This window comes from Protomyctophum bolini, assembly GCF_963924005.1.
Source record: "Protomyctophum bolini genome assembly, chromosome: 2".
Taxonomy (NCBI): Eukaryota; Metazoa; Chordata; class Actinopteri; order Myctophiformes; family Myctophidae; genus Protomyctophum; species Protomyctophum bolini.
The window spans coordinates 23,915,331-23,935,416 of NC_137863.1; the positions used below are offsets into that span (position 1 = coordinate 23,915,331).

The 20,086-nt window shown below is 40.6% G+C and overlaps 1 protein-coding gene across 2 annotated transcripts in view; it reads left to right on the forward strand.

Moving 5' to 3' along the window:
- arhgef25b (Rho guanine nucleotide exchange factor (GEF) 25b) overlaps nucleotides 1-11,702 on the forward strand; it is a 36,123-nt gene extending 24,421 nt beyond the window's left edge. For both annotated transcript variants that reach the window (XM_080783928.1, XM_080783929.1), the window contains 10 exons: nucleotides 281-350; nucleotides 3,645-3,734; nucleotides 3,863-3,955; nucleotides 4,323-4,373; nucleotides 4,508-4,585; nucleotides 5,246-5,437; nucleotides 6,074-6,254; nucleotides 6,611-6,825; nucleotides 7,226-7,357; nucleotides 8,984-11,702. In XM_080783928.1, coding sequence (XP_080640054.1) covers nucleotides 281-350; nucleotides 3,645-3,734; nucleotides 3,863-3,955; nucleotides 4,323-4,373; nucleotides 4,508-4,585; nucleotides 5,246-5,437; nucleotides 6,074-6,254; nucleotides 6,611-6,825; nucleotides 7,226-7,357; nucleotides 8,984-9,091 — 1,210 coding nt within the window. In that variant the 3' untranslated portion in view covers nucleotides 9,092-11,702. The remainder of the gene's footprint in view (nucleotides 1-280; nucleotides 351-3,644; nucleotides 3,735-3,862; nucleotides 3,956-4,322; nucleotides 4,374-4,507; nucleotides 4,586-5,245; nucleotides 5,438-6,073; nucleotides 6,255-6,610; nucleotides 6,826-7,225; nucleotides 7,358-8,983) is intronic.
- Nucleotides 11,703-20,086: the final 8,384 nt, after the last annotated feature.

Sequence of the window (20,086 nt, forward strand, 5' to 3'; positions counted from 1 at the left end):
CTCAGGAATAGTTGTTTTATGGTTAAAATAATTTTAGGAAAAGATTCATGTTGGATTTATAGAAAGACATAATTATGTTTAGGGCTTGCGGTTTGAGTTTCAAACGTGTGTGTGTGTGTGTGTGTGTGTGTGTGTGTGTGTGTGTGTGTGTGCGCGCGCGTGCGTGCGTGCGTGCGTGCGTGCGTGCGTGCGTGCGTGTGTGCGTGCAAGATCATGAGTACAGTATGTGTTTAGCCGAGTGATAATTCCCGCCTGACATTCGGCACTCTGTGTCACACAGCTACTTCCTGGGAGAGCTGGAGAAATGTGTGGGTGAACCAGAGCGACTGGCCCAACTCTTCATCAAGCATGTGAGTGTGCATACTGTACTGTACTGTAGCTGCATGCATGGATTGAAGTTGTCATTCACCACGACGTGTTTTCAATCATTTGGATTCCATAGAAGCCAGCGTATTCTATGGAAGCATGTTGTGCAGTGAATACATTTATTAAGTGGTCAAACTAGCAATATGTTCTGAAGCATCTTCCCCAAAGCCCTAATCTTCTTAGATATTTCATATAAGCAAAGGTTCTTCACCTTGTTTTCAGTATGTAGAACAGCAGTACAAAAACATCATAATTGTACATATCGTGTTATTCAGCATTAGTGTGAGGGGCTATTTGACACAGTCCTGAGATTTTATTTTGCTTAGCCTTTAATCCATGTGCATGACAAGCTGGCTTTGGTTCTTCTCTCTGGGTGTTTTTGGTTTGAGGCAGCGGTGGAAGAAGTTTTACTTAAGTAAAAGTAATACCACATAATAGAAATTCTTAGTTACCAGTAAAAGTCAATTGCAAAAGTATATTGACATTGAAAAATAGTACCAAAAGCAAAAGTAGCCACTATGTGTCCCGTCACTCCGTGTCCCATGTAATACGTTTCAAAAAATTTCAAAATCTGTCAGAAATAGCAGATCCACAAACTCACAACGTGTCATGGTGTAATGAAGTATAATTACTGTATTCAAGTATTGAAAAATGTACATGCTCAAATAAGTTAAAAGTACCTAAAAAGTTTACTTAATTACAGTACTTAAGATGTGTATGATTTTCTTTCAGTATAAAAGTCTTCTTGGCTCCCTGCCCTCCAGATGCATGTTGTTCTTTCAGTATAAAAGTCTTCTTGGCCCGCTGCCATCCAGATGCATGTTGTTCTTTCAGTATAAAAGTATTCTTGGCCCGCTGCCATCCAGATGCATGTTGTTCTTTCAGTATAAAAGTCTTCTTGGCCCGCTGCCATCCAGATGCATGTTGTTCTTTCAGTATAAAAGTATTCTTGGCCCGCTGCCATCCAGATGCATGTTGTTCTTTCAGTATAAAAGTCTTCTTGGCCCGCTGCCATCCAGATGCATGTTGTTCTTTCAGTATAAAAGTCTTCTTGGCCCGCTGCCATCCAGATGCATGTTGTTCTTTCAGTATAAAAGTCTTCTTGGCCCGCTGCCATCCAGAATGCATGTCCTTTCGGCAGCATGATCACACTGTTGGTCCATGTCATCAGTAGCTTCCACTGATGCAGGGCTCCCCCAAACCGTTCAGCTATAGTGTTGATTTTGACAGCAAATGTTGATTTAGTTTAGTCATAGTCTTTTGAATAAAATATAATATAATATTCGTATTGCAGTCATCTGAACTAAGCCCAATTTCTTCTGAAATACTGAGAATAACCAACAGATCTGATATTTTCACTATTTCTTAAAAAGTATGTAATTGTTTAGATCTTTTGATTCTTTTGAAAAAGGTTTTAACTTAAAAAGTTAAACTAAAGTTCTGAAAGTTCTGTATCCCAAAAATGGGGCCCCGATCTATTGTTTGAGAAACACTGTACTAATGTATACAACAGAGCTGCAGCAGCCTGCGTTAGGGGTCAGAGCTCAAGATGCAGTCAACTCAGCGGTCTGTGAAAACAACCAGAGGAAATCACTAGCTGAGGGTCATATTTTGGTTTACTGTAAAATCACGATTGTTAATTTAACTCACAGTTACGAGTGCATTTTTACGCTCTCAGGGGTAAATTGATAATTGAACCGATCCCACTGCACACTGTATATTAGTAGGGTAAGTGATATGTTTTGGTTAAAACAAAAAGGTGAAAGCACTATATTCTGATAGTAATCATTGATATAGAGTGTTTGTTCAGTAGGAGGGGTATCCATCTCCACCTCTCAATAAAGAGAAAAATTTTCAGGAGGGTGGCCAATCTTCAGCCAGCCAGGAGAAAGTACTCTTTTTTTGTTCTTTTTTTTCAGCTTCACTTCCAATTTTGTCAGCTCATTTCTTGCGTGAGTTCTCTCTCCTGATTGGATCAAATTGGTATCCTGACCTGAAAATGCATTTTACGTTTTATCAAGAGCTGAAGGGACAGGGCCCTCACCTGTTACTGAACAAACAGTCTACAATACTAACCCTAAAGGGCGAGGTTGTGCTGAAACAACAGAGATTCTTAATACGGCACAGTTGAGAAGCAGGAGCTAAACTATTAATCTGGTGTCAGTGAGCTCAGATGTAGAGTTGCTGGCCGGCTCCATATACTGTATGCAGATCTAGTATGTCAAACCATGTATGGCTATCCAGGGTTTGATGAGGTCAGTGTCGTGATCTTCATATATCCGGGTGATGATAGTCGGCTCCACATATGATCCATGTGTTGTACCAACATTCCTTTGCAAGTGTGACTCGTGTCGCGGCAACCACACTGGTTATCATGAGACCGTCACGATATGGCCATATCTTGACATTCCCATTTATGGACTTAATATTGATGACATCAGGGATCTCCATATATGGGCATTCCTAGCCGATGCCCTATAATACAATCCATGTTATGCCTATAGTATAAATAAGCTATTGTATCCAACGGTGCCATTCACCAGATTACGAGATTTGATTAATAAGCATTAATCCAGCATTAAAAATAATATAAAGTAAGATAAAAGATGGAGAATGGTTGATTTGTTGCTAGTACAGTATTAAGACAGATAGACCTTTATTGGTCCTGCAGGAGGCAGCACATCAGTTAAATTACTGATACAGAGTAAGAGAAGTCCTGCAAGATACAGCACGGGTAACGACCCAAAATAACACCGTTGAAACAATGAAAGCTAGCTCCTCTTTGCTCAGTGTTGCTGCTGTCCAGCCCCCAGTATGTTTTATTGCCCCATGGGTGAATAAACCATTATTTTTCAGCCACTGGAACTATTTAAGGAGTAAAATCTCCTGCTCCTATTTAACAGACTTCAAAAGCTTTTTGTTTTAGCGGACTAGAGAACACAGTCACACTGAGAGGAAAACAAAAGGCTCAATTCAGCAACCCTAATACTGTCTTACTCTTTTCACTCTCTGCCTGTCCCCCTTCTTGATCAATGTCACTCTGTCTCTCTTTTCACTCTCTGCCTGTCCCCCTTCTTGATCAATGTCACTCTGTCTCTCTTTTCACTCTCTGCCTGTCCCCCTTCTTGATCAATGTCACTCTGTCTCTCTTTTCACTCTCTGCCTGTCCCCCTTCTTGATCAATGTCACTCTGTCTCTCTTTTTACAGCACATGCACACACACACGCGACTAAATAATTAAATAATGATTTCACTGACATCTCCTCTTGAACATGCAGGAGCGGCGCCTTCACATGTATGTGGTGTACTGCCAGAACAAACCCAAGTCAGAACACATTGTCTCAGAGTATATTGAGAACTACTTTGAGGTGAGGGCTCAACTTCTGTTCCTCATAAAAATAGTATATAGTATTTCGTTTTTTCTTTATCACTATCCGTTTGAGTTTAAAATGATATAACAATACTTAGTGCGTAACGCTTTTCTTTGACCTGGCAGGAGCTCAGACAGCAGTTAGGCCACAGACTCCAACTCAATGACCTGCTCATCAAACCTGTCCAGAGGATTATGAAGTACCAGCTCCTTCTAAAGGTAACAATATTATGCATTGTATGTATATTATGTGTCCATAGTTAGGATGACTGTGAACATTCCACCTGTAATGTGCACTGTGAGGCTGTAATGTGCACTGTGTTAAACTGTAGACATAGACACACACACACACACACATGCGCATGCGCGCGCACACACACACACACACACACACACACACACACACACACACACACACACACACACACGTTTTATTACTATACTTGTGAGGCTATAAAAACTTTAGGAAGGCATTGAAAAGACGTCCCAGCGAGACATATAATTTCTCTTTTGGGTCTGGAACTAAAGAGGTTTGTGGAAACCGTGGCCTACAGCACATTAATCTCTGTTTGATTGGCCCTCTAAGGACTTTCTGAAGTACTACACCAAAGGAGGGATGGATGTTGACGAGTTAGAGGTGAGAGGCCTCTTAATTTAACACACCCACGTCACGTTGGAATATACTGTATGCAGTTGCTAAATTATTCTGTGTAAATTTAAGATTAGAGTTGTTGTTTATCTGTCATAATCCTTCCCATTTCTTTCAATCAGAAAGCGGTGGAGGTTATGTGTTTTGTGCCTAAACGTTGCAACGATATGATGAATGTGGGCAGACTCCAAGGCTTTGAGGTGAGGCATATGTAAATAAAAATGTCTATTAGCATTAGTGTTGATTTTGACAGCAAATTTTGAATTAGTTTTAGTCAATAAAATTTTGTTTAGTCTTATTTTAGTAATCTGAAAGGTTTTAATTTGAGTCTAGTTTTATTCGACTAAATGTCATAAGATTTTAGTCGACTAAATCTACAGTTGATTTTGTCTATGAAAATGTATTTTGGTGGGCCTTAATGGTGTCGTAATACCAGATTCTTCACTTGGTTGTTTGCAGAAAATAGCCGATCTACAAGCTCACAAGCGTTGTGAGGTTGTACTGTAGATCTGCTATTTTCGGAGATTTTTAGAGTAGGACGTATTGAAACCTTACGACCTACAGATGCTGGGCCATTCACACTAAGCACTCACCCACTGACCACTGCAGCGCACACACACACACACACACACACACACACACACACACACACACACACACACACACACACACATACATACACACACCAGGAAGGAAGGGTAAATACAACCCTGTGCTTAAGTCAACAACTGTGCTTGACTCCAAATGTGCCGCACCGCTCGACTTCACATTATGGTGTGATTTTTATTTTAGTTTTCGTCAGTGAATGTTGATATCCTTTCTGATCATTGATCAATATTCATATGATGTTACTGCTACAGGGGAAGATCACAGCTCAGGGGAAGCTGCTACAGCAGGATACCTTTTGGGTCAGCGATCAGGACGGCGGTGTCCAGTCCAGAGCCAAGGAGAGGAAGGTCTTCCTGTTTGAGCAGCTGGCCATCTTCAGTGAACCAATCGACAAGAAGAAGGGCTTCTCTTTGCCGGGGTACACGTTTAAAAACAGCATCAAGGTGCGAACAACACTGGCATTTTAAACCCTACTCTCATTAGAGGTGAAAGCTAGAGGTAGCTACTTTTGCTAAGGGCTTAACTTGGACGCTATAGAGTCCCCTTTCTGGGCATGTCATAATAGGGAAATATTCAGCAAAAATAGCACATCAGTCAGCATGTGGTGTAGAGGGAAACTCACTGGAGGACCCCGGTCAATGACGTTTATAGAATGAAGTATATGCACAGGGCCATTGGTCAGTATATGCACAGGGCCACAGGGCCATCGTCAGTTTATCTTTAAAAGAAATATCTTTTTCCCCCCTTTTTTTAATTCAGTTTTATTTTATTATATATATATTTTTAATGCTAATAGTATTAGTTAGTTTTTATTATTTTTAGTGTTCGCTTTAAGTTTTTTATACTTTGGGTTATTTGTCAGGTGCATGATTGAAAAGGTATTGTGTAATAAAATCAAGAGGGTTTAATAATGTATTCCATTACAGATGAACCACCAACAACCGAAAACTAAGGGCATTTTGTCTACACCGTTTTGTAAAAACACATACAATACAGTTTCTGTTAGTTATCATTTACTTTTTTTATTGTAGTTTTTATTTAGTTCATTTGTTTGGTTGTTAACTATAATAATGTTACAGGTCAGCTGCCTGGGCATGGAGGAACATTCGGAGGAGGATCCATGCCGTCTGGTCCTGACCTCCCGGAGGACTAACGGGAGCATCATACGTTTCATCATGCAGGCCGAGTCCAGGGAGAAGCGTCTGGCTTGGGCCAACGATGTGGTCCAGATCCTGGAGTCTCAGAGGAACTTCCTTAACGGTACCCCGGACTAGTCTAGCCCGTTTAGACTGGCTGCCGCCGCCACGTTACTTTCCCCTTAAGACTGGCTGCCTGGCAGCGTTTCTTTATCTCTGAAGCCGGGAATTCGTGAACGTCTCCTTGTAGTTTTGTAGTCTGTATTTTCCCGATCCCGGATTAACAGATTAAATTCTGTGAAGTTTCTCAGAAAGACCTCAGGTTTTAGCGTGTCTTTGCCTTAGGTCTTAGAAGGCCTTTTCAAAATCGGCTTCAGGTCTAAATGGCCTAGAAGAGGTTTTTGAAATTAATGTGAAAATTAGGTTCAAAGGTTGAGAAACAAAGTTGATTCTGTCTCTCCCTCTTCTGCACCACCGCAGCCCTGCAGTCCCCGATAGAGTACCAGCGTAGGGAGAGCAAGTCACACAGCCTTGGCAGAGCCATCAGACCTCCCACGGCAGCCAGCTCTGGCCTACGGCCGCATTCCTCTGCATCCATGGACAGGAAGCAAGCACCCTGCCTGCTGTCTTACAACACCTCCTTGCCCTCTCTGCATTTGCCCAGCCAAGGCCAGCCCTCGAGCACGGCTAGGAAGGTATGTGTAAACTACAAACAGGGGTTCTCAAAGTGGGTGCCATGACATAAATCCAGGGGTGCCGCAGAATATTATGATAATATTTGGAAGTTATCAATATCTCTTCAGTTTAACCACTTTTAGTCCCTAGTCTATAGTTTGTCAAATGGACCCCAGTTGCACTGTACTTTTTTCCCCCATCTACATAAATTCTATAGAACTGCTATTTTGGGCAAATGTTCCACACAGAATAGGGATGCTGGGGTTCAAGTGGTTAAATGTCCTATGATGAAAAAGGAGGGGGCTGCGTACAGACCCCTAGGGTACCGTGGTCAATGCCATATATTGGGTTTAAGTGGTTAAACCCTCCAACCTGTCATTATTAATTATTCATCTTTATGTTATTCACTTTGTTATTCAGGTCTCCAACTCCAGCTGCCCGCCATCCCGCCCGAATCGCCTGCCACTGTCAATCCCTGATCAGCTCAGTTTGTCCCTAGAGATGGGACACCGCCATGGAATGCCCAATGGCTTCAGCCAGCACAGCATACAGGTACTGTACATGTAGTCCAGCTATTACTGTATTGTGAATAGTGATAATGAACTTATACGTAACTTATAGTAACATCATATAAAACAAAATAGCACAGAAACATACATACAACATTAACACATAAAATCAATAAGAACACTAAAGTGGCAAGAATACTAAGAAAAGGACTTACCGGTAACATAGAGGTGAGTTTTCAGAGGCTCAGATAGAGCGTTCCATAGGATGCACAGGAGCCCGGAGGTGAAATTCAGGACGGGAAGTCGGGAACCCCTTTTGGTGTTTTACCCTTCTTATTGCTATATACATAATTATGCAACATAACATTTTTGTAATTTTTGAATAAATATTTGAAGTTTTTCAGGATTTAGAAGGCGTTTCTAGAATATTCCTCAGTCCTAAATGGGTTAATACTAATAACACCGAGTCACCTACTCTGCTACTAATACAGAAATAGGAGTCGGACTTTTGATATGATTAGCCAGTGTATACTAATTATTGTTTCATTGTTGAGAGCTGAACATCTGTCGTCCACAGTAAAATTCTGCTTATCTTATCATATTGTCTGTGGAAGATGGAATACTGCTTTTTAGACCATGTAGACGAGAAACTATTGTTTAGTGTTGACCAGAAGCTGTTACCATGATTCATCATCACTGATAATGAGGGGAAGTACTGTAACTTTGGCAGTCCTCTGCCTCATCCTGTTGTTGTTTCCAAGTGGATTTACAAACCCGGTCAAACTGATCTCTTGCCTGTGTCCACAAAGACAGCGTACTATAGACCGCTCAGTTTATGGAAGAAAAAATAACTCAGTGATCTACTGTTTTATCTTATTTGCTCAGACTTCCCCCATCAGGAGGAAATGGGTTCTCCTATCAAACAAGTGTATCAGGTCTCTTTATAAGAGCACTTTCCATCCTGTGTTATGTACAGTAGAAGATTATTCATTATTTATATTTTTTCAACAAGTTTTTGGAGTGGATTAGAAATGAAGACATTTTTGTTTTGTTGATGCACCAAATGTAACAATTTTCATGTTTCAGGTGTAGGCCAGATATTTATGATTCCTCCCCACACACATGTCTGTGTTATCACTGCTGTTGTATCCTACTGACTCAACTACCAGTGAGGAGCCCCCATGCCACCGGGAGGACGTAGACCCTTCGTCCTACTCCTCCCGCCCAACACTCCCTCAGTGCTGACAGCTGCCGCTAGTAGGATTACATTCACTGACCAGTATCACCCTCCCTGCCTGGCTTCCCTCCCCAGAACACGGGCCAATTGTGTGTGTAGATGCTCGACAAAGCCAGATGCATTAGTTAGAGGTATCTGCGTAATTACACACAGGTCAAAAACATGATTATGCATCTGGTGGCCCAGCGTTGGGAGGTAAGCCAGGCGGCGAGGGTGATCTTTGTCATATGTATAGTCCTACAGGCTAGGGCGGCACCTGTCAGCGGATGATGTTGAACAGGAGGTGTAGGATGGTATATCGGTATATTTAAGTCTCCGACTATACCGGAGACTCCGCCGGTCATCAACTTATTGGCTTGTAAATTTGACAAAAATCAATCAATCCATTCCCACTGTTGGCAGCGTTCTAAATCAAACACTGCTCCTCCTCAGGGTCAGGGTGTGAGTGACAGTGTCCATGGATCCACAGCGAGCGACACTGGGGGCTACGCCACGCATCGCCCCAGCAACTTGGATAAGCTGACAGAGCATGAGCAGTGAGATGACCTGCAATGATCCCCTGAACTCTCTTATCCATTCTGTCTCAGAAGCACGTCGGCCCTATTGGGCTGAGCAATCAATCAGAAATACATTGAAACTGATATTTAGAACCAATAATAACCAATAACCGACTTAATCTTGCTCACGTACAGGTTAATCGAGTAATTGAGAAGGTTGATTTATTTTTTCCCCTTTCAACAAATCTTCATGAAAACATACTAACAGATTTGTTTTATCAATTAGTCAGATTAAACTATTAACCCTGTTTGATATTTTGTTGTACAATGGGGATGTACAAAAAAGCAAGCTCATATGTCACATCGCAACTCATTGTTAACTTGTAGATATACTTTTTTATTCATCGTAATTGAGGCAAAAGTTTGAAATAATCGTGATATTGATTGGAAATCATATTGCCCAACCCTAATCGGCCCCTGTCAACGAGCCGTGGTGGAGCTGAAAGTGCTCCGCGTTGATAGAATTATACTGTAAATCATTGTTTTCAGCTATCGTTGTGATATTGTTATATCTTTGTTATGATATTTTGTACTGAATTTCAGCTGAAACCTTTATTTACAACTATAGTGCAGAATCTGCAGACTATGAATCGAAATTTCAACCTTTCATATTGTGTGTGTGTGTGTGTGTGTGTGTGTGTGTGTGTGTGTGTGTGTGTGTGTGTGTGTGTGTGTGTGTGTGTGTGTGTGTGTGTGTGTGTGTGTGTGTGTGTGTGTGTGTGTGTGTGTGTGATTCTTTGTTTGTGCACATGTGCAGACATGAGCATTTGTGCAGTGTATGTATGCAACATACATTCGTCTGTGAAAGACGGTAATCTATCTGTGATAACCAGACAAAATGTGTGAAAAAAGGATTCCCCTTCATACTGTACATTTTCTTATATTCTTTCCACTGAAAATTACTTGGATGTATTTTTCCTGTCACATAATTCGGTAGTGTGTGCTGTTTTCTCATAAGGGACCATGCAGTGATTTTATTCAGCTTTTAGTTTTTCTTCCACGTATGTACAGTATTAGTCCAGTAGCTATACGCTAAACCTAATGTACACCAGGGTTTCTCAATTAAGTGGGTGCCGTGATGTTCAGGGTTGCCTCCACAATACTTTGATAATATTTTGAATCTCCACCTAAATCTGAAAGAATCACACCCGTGTGAAGTAAGTGGTGCAACTCCATGTGGGGGTCTTCCAGACCCGCAGGAACGCGCCCAGGGTGCCGGGCTGGTTCCGGCGAGCCGCCCCGCATCCGAAACGGTCGAGAAATGACAGAGTTACCATGTGGGGGTCCCCAGGGGGTCCCTCTACTGTACTGTACTGTACTGTACTATACTGATACACCTGAAATCATCATACAGTTAATATGTATGTGTGTGTTAGGCTGCACAACAGTGACAGATCTGCTATTTTTGGTGAATGTTCCCCCAAGAATAGGGATACTGGGGTTACATATTTGCGTACCGTAATATGATGTAAATGTAAGGTGCTAAAAGTAATGATGTGATGTAGGGGTGCCGTGGATTAAAATGTTACTTACACGGGTTCCTGAGCCAAAACAGTTTGAGAACCACTGGTGTACACGGTAGTATTCTGTAGCACGACTACAGTGCTACAGTTCTGTCTATGAATACTTGTCCACCACTTGGACAAGTATTGCGTGGACTCAAGCCTAATACCCAAATGACGCTCTGTTGTATGATGGTGTTGTGTAGCCTGGAAACCAGACGATTCTGCCAGTGTAAAGGAAGTATATAGCCCCTCAACAGATTTGGTCTGGACCCGCTCGGTTTTGATTGGATTTCCCTGCCCTCAAGGTTGCGGTCCACCAATCAGGGCCCAGTATGCAAATATGGGGCGGGCTTATCACCTGAGGCTTTTTTATTTATTCGCCCCTTGGAAATGCAGGTTCCACACACAGATTCCAGACTAATATCTACACAGTGATATTTGTCTGGCCATGAAAATAGCAGATACATTGTGAGCTTGTAGATCTGCTATTTTCGGAGAATTATAAGTCATGCTTAATTTAAACTTAATACGTATGTTGCATGATGGTGTTGCTCGGCGAAAACAAAGTGTAAAGCTTTAGTCTAGATTACACTCATTACGGCGTAACCACTTAAACCCTATACTATTCTCTTGTTTCCTTCTATAAATCTCTTCGCCAGAAATAGAAGATCTACAAGCCTGTGCACTTGTAGATCGGTTATTTCTGGCGAATGTTCTTCCCAGAATACGGGGCATTGTGGTTCACGTGGTTAACTGTGGGATCTGAATCTGTGCATCTGAGAAAACCGTAAAACCTTCAGTGTGCTTTTAACTCTTGACTCTCAAGAGAGTTAAATGAATACTCAGGATTTTTACAGTGCCTGCAATAAATATGGTTTCCCTCTCAGGGTCTATTTTAACCCTGCCATTGTTCAAATGTTATCTGAAGAAAACAGGCTTGCAATCTCAGACAAAGCACTCTTCACTGTGGAGTAGAAGGAGGAAAAGGGCAACAAAGATAAAGAGAGGTGTTCATCTGTCAATGTCATCTTGAATGTAAATAATGTGCAGTGGATCATACAGTATCAATAAAAAAGTGTGTCGTTATGAGTGATGTTGTCCTTGTACACACAAAGAGAAACACACATTGTTCAAATAAAGAGAATGTCCATTGAAAAAAAATATATATATATCGAAAAGCTACCGAAAGCAGGTTATTTTATATATAATGAGGCAATGCTGCATTGTGTGATATCTGTGATAGTCACAACAAGACAGGACAATTACCCGGAGTTACAAATCATCTGCCCCAAATATCCAAATATAGAGTTTTAGGTTTTCTACATATTTGACCAGATTCCACACACACTGGTTGGTCTTCACTTCAACAATGACAATAGAAATATGTTGTAGCCTTGTTGACATCAAACACAAACTTCATTCTTCATTCATTCATAAAGGGATGTTAATGAGGTGGATTGCAGTATGGATTGTAGGCCAATATTATGATGTTGTAACAATGTACAGTAATGATAGTTAGTACAATTACCAAGCAGCAAAAAGGGGAGTTGATTTGACATTAACTAGTAGACCACACATAACAAATTGTGTGGCCCTCACACCTATACGTCACACCACCGAACCAACTGATATGCCCTTGCCCATATATTGTGATATCTGTTTTGGTCAGATCCATGATGTCATCCATATGCCTATATATATATATATATATATATATATAGGCATATATATAGGCATACATACAGTATATATATATACTGTATGTTGGGCTTACTGATTATGGCATGAGGACACATTGAGGTTAGACAATACACTCCATATTTGGGTGTAGCTGCATTGGCAACTCCTTAGGTCAGTGGTTCCCAAACTTTTTCGTGTCAAGGACCCCCAAATCAACATTTATTAGGCCACGGACCCCCCATTTGAAAACATATGCCAGTGACCCCCGATAAGGGAGGGTTTTTACGGCTCTCGCAGTGATTCCAAAATATTAATTTCATGGACCCCCAGTTTCACACACATTATGCTACGGACCCCCGATTTAATGGAATCTCTGGTACCCCAAATTATATTGTAAATCCACTGTTAATTTAACTCTGAGAGTGTACACATGGAACCAAATGGACCCTTAGGTGGTCATGGTTCCGTCATCGTGACATTAGACAATGTGGTCCGCAAGTCCTCCCTTAGGCCAAATTTAATATATAGGAGGATTTGGAAAATTGGAACAGAACAGGGACTGTTTTATTTCTCTTCAGTGATAATTGCCGTTCTTTTTAGAAGTCACAGCCACAAATCCTTCATTACATTTTACATGATTTATTAAAAACATATGATGGAATCTGAGCATGCTGCAGTTATGGAAAGGGCCTTTTTTTGTTAACTCCATAAATTATACACAGCTAAATGTTATTGGTCCATCAAATTGCTGAAATGTTCAGGAATTATGAATTTTTTATGTCCAATAATAGTACCATGAACAATATTTGATGTCAAACTCAGGACTATAACTAGTCCTTGTACAATAATAAACAAGCGGTTCAGTATACTGAGAGGTCAGGTCACACATGCCTCTGAAGGAGGTCTTATGAAACAATACCTGCAAGGTCATTAAAAGTGTTGAAATCAACACTTTGTCATAACATGTGTTAATGGTGTAAAAATGAAACGGAAGAAACCTGCTTCCTATTTTGTCATGCAATGACGTCAACAAGTGATTAAGAAATGCTGACATGTTATATCTTGTTTGAATGATTCACCTCAATTTATTTCCACATTCCAGTCCAAGAGGAGACTTGGCAAGAGACAAAAGAGTAGGCTACTTCGTAGTAGGCCTATACATAAAGTTTGCAGGATTGGTGATGGATGTATGGCCATGATCAACTGTCCTCTTGTATTGGCTAGGGGCCATATTACTTGAAAGCTGCATGGCTTGTGTATTTATAGATGGTTAGTAGGTGTAGAAGCCATTTCACAGTTTTTTGATTATTATTTCTGTTATTATTTAGCCTTATTAGCCTAGAATATTCTGTAGATACTTGGTTAATTGGGTTATTGGTTTGGGCACAGACGGGCACGCCTCCCAGGCCTAGGGGTTAATTATGGACAGCCTGTGGGGGGTATTCATGCACCTTGTGGATACATGGTTTTTACCAGTAACATGGAAGACGTTTGTACCATGCACTTTACTTGAAATAAAGGCAAAGCAAAATTAATGTACCAAGTGGACAATGACGTTCTTCCTAACTGCGTAGACCTAAACCATAGACGACCTAAACCCTGGGTGCATCAGTGCAGTTTGTTATGGAAAAGGTTGAAAGCTGACTATAGCACTTACAACAGTAAAAACCCATCCATTCGAAGAGGACTCTAACCAGGAACTACAGGGCATCGTGATGACTCCCAAAGAAAATTCATTTGAAAAGGCCCTACGGATCGAGGATTGGAGTCTGGAAGGAGTGCAAGTACGACAAGAGACAAACTCAAAATATTAACAAGTGGACGCGCAGCACGCAGCACAAAGCCTCATCAATATCAAGCCCATGGTATGGTATGTAACGAAACACCGAAAAGGCTGTACAGGTTACAGAGTTATTTTATTTTTCGTGTGTCACTCACCGCTACCTTTTATTGCTGCACTGCTGTCCATTGTTTTATTATTGATGTTTTGTCGGACTTTTATTGGTTACAAGTTTTCTGCATTGCCGTCCGTTATTATTATTGCCGGACTTTTATTAATGACACAAACTGCCTTTATTTATTTTGGCATTTGGTTTGCGATTTTTGCACCTGAACCGGACACTGTGAACTATCAACAGCGCGGCTGCGCTTTCTTTGAAGTTCACATTTGCACCGCACGACATGGTCAATTCCGTCAATATAATGCAAAAACAGAATGAAATAACCTCTTTATTAGTTCAAGTTCAACCAAATCTTTCATCTGCTCTTCCAGTGAGAACTATTCCTGTGTTTGATGGTGATCCTCTGCAATATTATGCCTTTATGCGAGCTTTTGAAAATGGTGTTGAAATTAAATTTTGGTGACTGCTTGCACTTCCTCGAACAATACACCAGGGGTCAGACAAAGGAGATGGTGCATAGCTGTCACTGTCAGCATCTGCCTCCTCAACAGGGATATCTACAGTAAGAGCAAAACATCTTTTGAAAGAGCACTTTGGAAATGAACAAAAAATCACTTCTGCATATATGGAAATGGCTTTCAGTTCACTATGCAGTAAGGACCAAAATGGGTTCATAATGGTTTAACCCGCAGACCCTCTGTGTGTGGTCATTATTCCTCTGACTTAGCTTTCAGGAATGAAACTCCCATCTTGCCAAACAACTGCTGTATAGGAGAGCAGCATCTTGGTAGCCTGAAAAGAAAGTTTGGAAAAGAGAGGATGCAGGAAAAGAAGGATGCCACTGCAAAAGGGCTGTGTAGAGTGGTGAGAGAGCCATTCAATGAGAAATACATCCTTCCCCATCACAAAAGGCCAGTGGTGGTAAAATAAATGGAACCACACAAACATCTGACCATGTACCATTGTACCAAGGTGGCAGGAAAGAACGGACTCTGCGGAAACTAAGGTGGCAGAGCTCCAGAAAGAAAATTATCAAAAGGCAGAAGATACCTGAGGAGCTTAAACAGGACTCTGACTGCATCTCCCTCCAGAAAGATGAACACTGTAAACCGAAAGCCCTACCTACCTTCTCTGTTTGCTACTGGAGGCAACGGACCGAAGAATAAAGACTGATAACTGACTTTTCTTTCTCTACTCTTTCCCTTATTTCTTTCTTTTGCAGTGTCATCAGAAGAATCAGTCAAGATAAATTACATGGCACATACCACATACCATATGTTTAGTTTTGTGAATGGCTTCTTTAGCAGTAATTGTTTATATAATGCACAATTAGGGGCCAGTGTGTAGAAGCCATTTCACTGTGTTTTTTGATTATTATTTCTGTTATTATTTAGCCTTATTAGCCTAGAATATTCTGTAGATACTTGGTTAATTGGGTTATTGGTTTGGGCAGTGGGCACAGACGGGCACGCCTCCCAGGCCTAGGGGTTAATTATGGACAGCCTGTGGGGGGAATTCATGCACCTTGTGGATACATGTTTTTTTCCAGTAACATGGAAGACGTTTGTACCATGCACTTTACTTGAAATAAACGCAAAGCAAAATGAATGTACCAAGTGGACAATGACGTTCTTCCTAACTGCGTAGACCTAAACCCAAAGAATGGGTGCATCAGTGAGTTTGTTATGGAAAAGGTTGAAAGCTGACAAACTAGCACTTCCAGTAGGTCTGCTGTCTCTTTTGGGATCACCAGTCAAATATTTAATAATAATTAGATTCATATACCAGCCATTCAGAATGTCCACTAGACAAAGTGTTTGTTGTTTTATTTCCCTTTTTCCCCCGCAAATATTCTTTAACCTTTGCATCTGCACTCTTCCTCTTTCTCTCAGATATTTGACTGGAGAAACAAAGCCACATCAAATATCACCACACTGCCTAATTTGCCTAAACAGTGTGTGAGAGAACAATTGCTGTTACTGTTTGTAAAATAGCAGACACACAGTCCATTCATTTTACCACAGACCCCAAAGACATGCAGCGTACAGGAGCAAACCAAAATTTATTTAGTAGTAGGCTACATTCATGACACTGTGTTCATGGAAATTGTATGATTATGAGTCTGACTATATAAGAATTGATGGTTCAATGGTCAGGATCGAGGTGTATGCATAATCCAAGAAAAATCAACGGGTGCTCGAACAAAAGGGATAAACTAAAGAGAAGGAAGAAGTCTGCACACCATGCTGGTATTACCAAAGCGGGGAAAAAACAACGTTTCGGCTTCTGTGGCTTCATCATTTATTTGGTTGATAGTTCAGCCCATGTCAGCCAGATGCTGGGTGACATGGGGAACTTCACATCATCACCCACCAGTTAATTTGAACCCTACAAGAACATAGGAATTTATCTTCTTTTCTGAGTGATTGAGCAAGTTAAGAAATTCGTCCAGGAGATAATTTAAGATAATATTATGCTACAAGTCAATTGTGTAAATTTCCAACTGATATTATGCTAGTATATAGTGACCTCTAGTGCAGGAAAAGGTGATGGTTGTGCTCAGGACCATGAGAGAAGAGTATAACTGGCACATGGGGTGGAGGTGGAGGACCAAGCAGTGGATAAGGCAATATAAAAAATGGAAGTAGCTTCTGATGATGATGATGATGAAGACTGTGTTGAAACATTAATCTATAATAGCTTTACAAAGTTACGTGTGCACAGACTTTTATTTTTTGTGTGCTGGCTCAGGACCATGTCTTGGTAAACACTCAATTTACAAAATTACTGTAATTAATCATTCAGAACAATTGACTAAATTTAAGACAATTTAAGACATTAAAATTCATACAAACACAACGTATTTAAACACAACGTATACGTGTGTTTGATTCCAATTAGAGCTGTTTATGAGTCACTTATGTGTGCACCGTAAATGTGTGCTCTTGGTGTAGAGTACAGTGTGTACTAAAATAACTAAATTATCCTTTAAGACAAGTCATCACACACCCTCACACCCCCGACCTTCCCTGATTGGGAGACTTTGAAGACGGTGTCAATAATGCCCTGCTTTCACTTTGAACTGTGAAAAACCATGCATCTGTTGTCCACTCATCCTGTTCATGTCTCATATTATAATGCTGCACAACTTCATATCAGAACAGCTGGAACTCACTGGATCACACCATCTGCACCACTTTCTCAGGAATTAGGACCAGCTGAAATAACATGTCCCTAGTAGAATTAGTCCTAAATTATGTTTTCCTTCTTTGCACCTCAAATTTGTTGACATTATTCATACAAGGTGCTGCAAAAGTGCAAAACATTTTCCATGACTGTGTGCACCTAAGGTGCAAAATGAATTATATTTTGTGTGTGTGTGTGTGTGTGTGTGTGTGTGTGTGTGTGTGTGTGTGTGTGTGTGTGTGTGTGTGTGTGTGTGTGTGTGTGTGTGTGTGTGTGTGTGTGTGTGTGTGTGTGTGTGTGTGTGTGTGTGTGTGTGTGTGTGTTTGTATTTGATTGTATTTATTGAAAAAAGTTTGAAAAGCAGTATGTAATTGTAGATCAGCTCAGGGGCCTTGTCTGTTGTTTGAGTTATTGATACCAATTACTGTGATTGTGCTTGGTTTGTCCCACCTGTTTAAGAGCAGGCATTCATGCTGCAGGTGAGGAAAAGTTGAGGCTACAGATCAGGGGAGAGCTGCCAGGGCCTCATGGAAGGAGGCATAGCCTGTTAGCAGTATCTGAAGTTCCTGTTTTGTTTTAGTAATGTAATTTTCAAGTCCTAATTTCTGTTTCCTGGTAGTTTTGTATTTGTCGCTGCTTGCACTGTCTGTTATTCATTGGAGAGAAAAAAATACCCAGACTGTAGTTGTGGACCTGTCTACTTTATGGAGCATCCGGCCTTCGGCCAGGCTTTCCATAGGGTTGTTTCTATTCTATTTATGTCCCTAAATATGTAGACAATGCCCCTATGCTGCCTATAGTGTGACTTACCTCCATGCCACCCAAACACCCGCACAATCTTAAATCAATAATGTAGCTGTTATAATGTTTACAATAATAAACCTTTAAGTATTATATAGCTGAGCGCTGCCTACTGTACATTGCCACAAAACGTCAGTCTCACACACACACACACACACACACACACACACACACACACACACACACACACACACACACACACACACAGTATATATAATATATAGACCATACAAAGACAATTCCATTACATAATGTGCACACAAGATACTTTAATTTAAACAAACCCATCGGTTCATTATTTTGAGTGCAGAGCTAGCATCCCAATTTTGGGATAAAAAGATTAAAGCAAAATATGTTCATAGCAGACAGAAATATCACACAAAATAGTTTCAAAATATCCTTGATTTAAAAATGAAAAAAATACTTTCTATTTTGTTTCTCCTCCGGCTCATAATGACGGTTTAAAAAGTGGTTAGTGTTAAGTTAACTTGACCTATAGGAAACAATATTCTGATACAAGTTGAGCCATCCATAGGCCATGATATAAAAAAAACGCATAATCATATTACCAGGTATGAGTGTGTGTAGCAAACACTTGATAAGAGGAAATGTCAGTATAAAACATGTTTTTTTTTCAGCCTTAGTACCTGCCAGTCTGTCCTAATTGACTCATTTAGGTGTCATTCGCAGGTAACCTTCCATTTACTGTACTCATTTCTCACAAACATAATACCATTCATATTTTCCATTCCATTGCTATCCTTTTTTTTTTTCTTTTTTTTTTTAAGATGAGGAAATATATACATGCACTTTGGTCAATCCAACTTTTCTGTTATGCAGCATAAAAATGCAATCACTTTCAACATCATACATTGGCGTGCATGGATAGAAACACTCCTCCACTCTGCTGAAGAAACTGGACAGGCAGCGGACATGACAGGCAGCGCAGCGGAAGACAAGTACAAAACAAGGCTATTTCTGAGATCAGCCAACACCAGGTCCAGATGGGTGTGATACGTTTCTCCTCCTTAAACATAAAACACTCATGGATGTCACAAAGGATTCTGGTGAAGGAAGGGGCAGAAAACCATATCACAAAGAAATCAGAGCAAAAAAACTAAAACAACCCCAATCTACCATCAAAACCTTTGGCACATCCATCCACATAGCTTAGGTCCCATACATACATTATGTTTTGAATGGCATGAATGCGTTCTTCATATGGCATTGGTAAAAAGGATACCTATGCTCTGTGACTTGCAGATTGTCACTTAAGTGGGATGCATCCTTGTCCGAGTGGATGGTCAGTCCTCATTCTCAGACCCCGGCACCCACCTCTGTGGCTTCTACCAACTCAGTCTTTTTTATATAGTGCAAACTGAATGAGGAAGGACATACTATACCCACCTCTGATCTCTTCAAAACAGTATTCAAGTGACTTATGATTCCTTTTCCAAAATGTCAATGGACTGGGCTCTCTGTTGGGTTTTAGCTTTTCTCCATTCTCGGTTGCTATAAGAAAATGTACTCGGTGTAGTTTGGGAAGATATGATTTGAGGCACACAACGCATAATCTTCTTACAATCTTGGAATCCTTCAAGAGTACTGTATGGGGAGCTATTGCATTAATACACAGGGGAGTAGAAGAGAAGGGTGATGACATCAGTTAACAGCTAATTAGAGCTATGTAAATGACACAATGTTTGCACTTTACAGTGAATTGTACCATCTTCTTTGTTTTTATAATGTTTTGTATTTGGATTTTGCAGTCCACTCCATTTGGGGAATTGTTGGAAGGGTTGTTTTTACAAGCTCTGCGGAGCTGCTTTAACAATATATCTCAAGTAATACCTCCAAGGCCGTTGTCAAAGAGAGATGCATAACATGGTTGTATGAGATCTTATC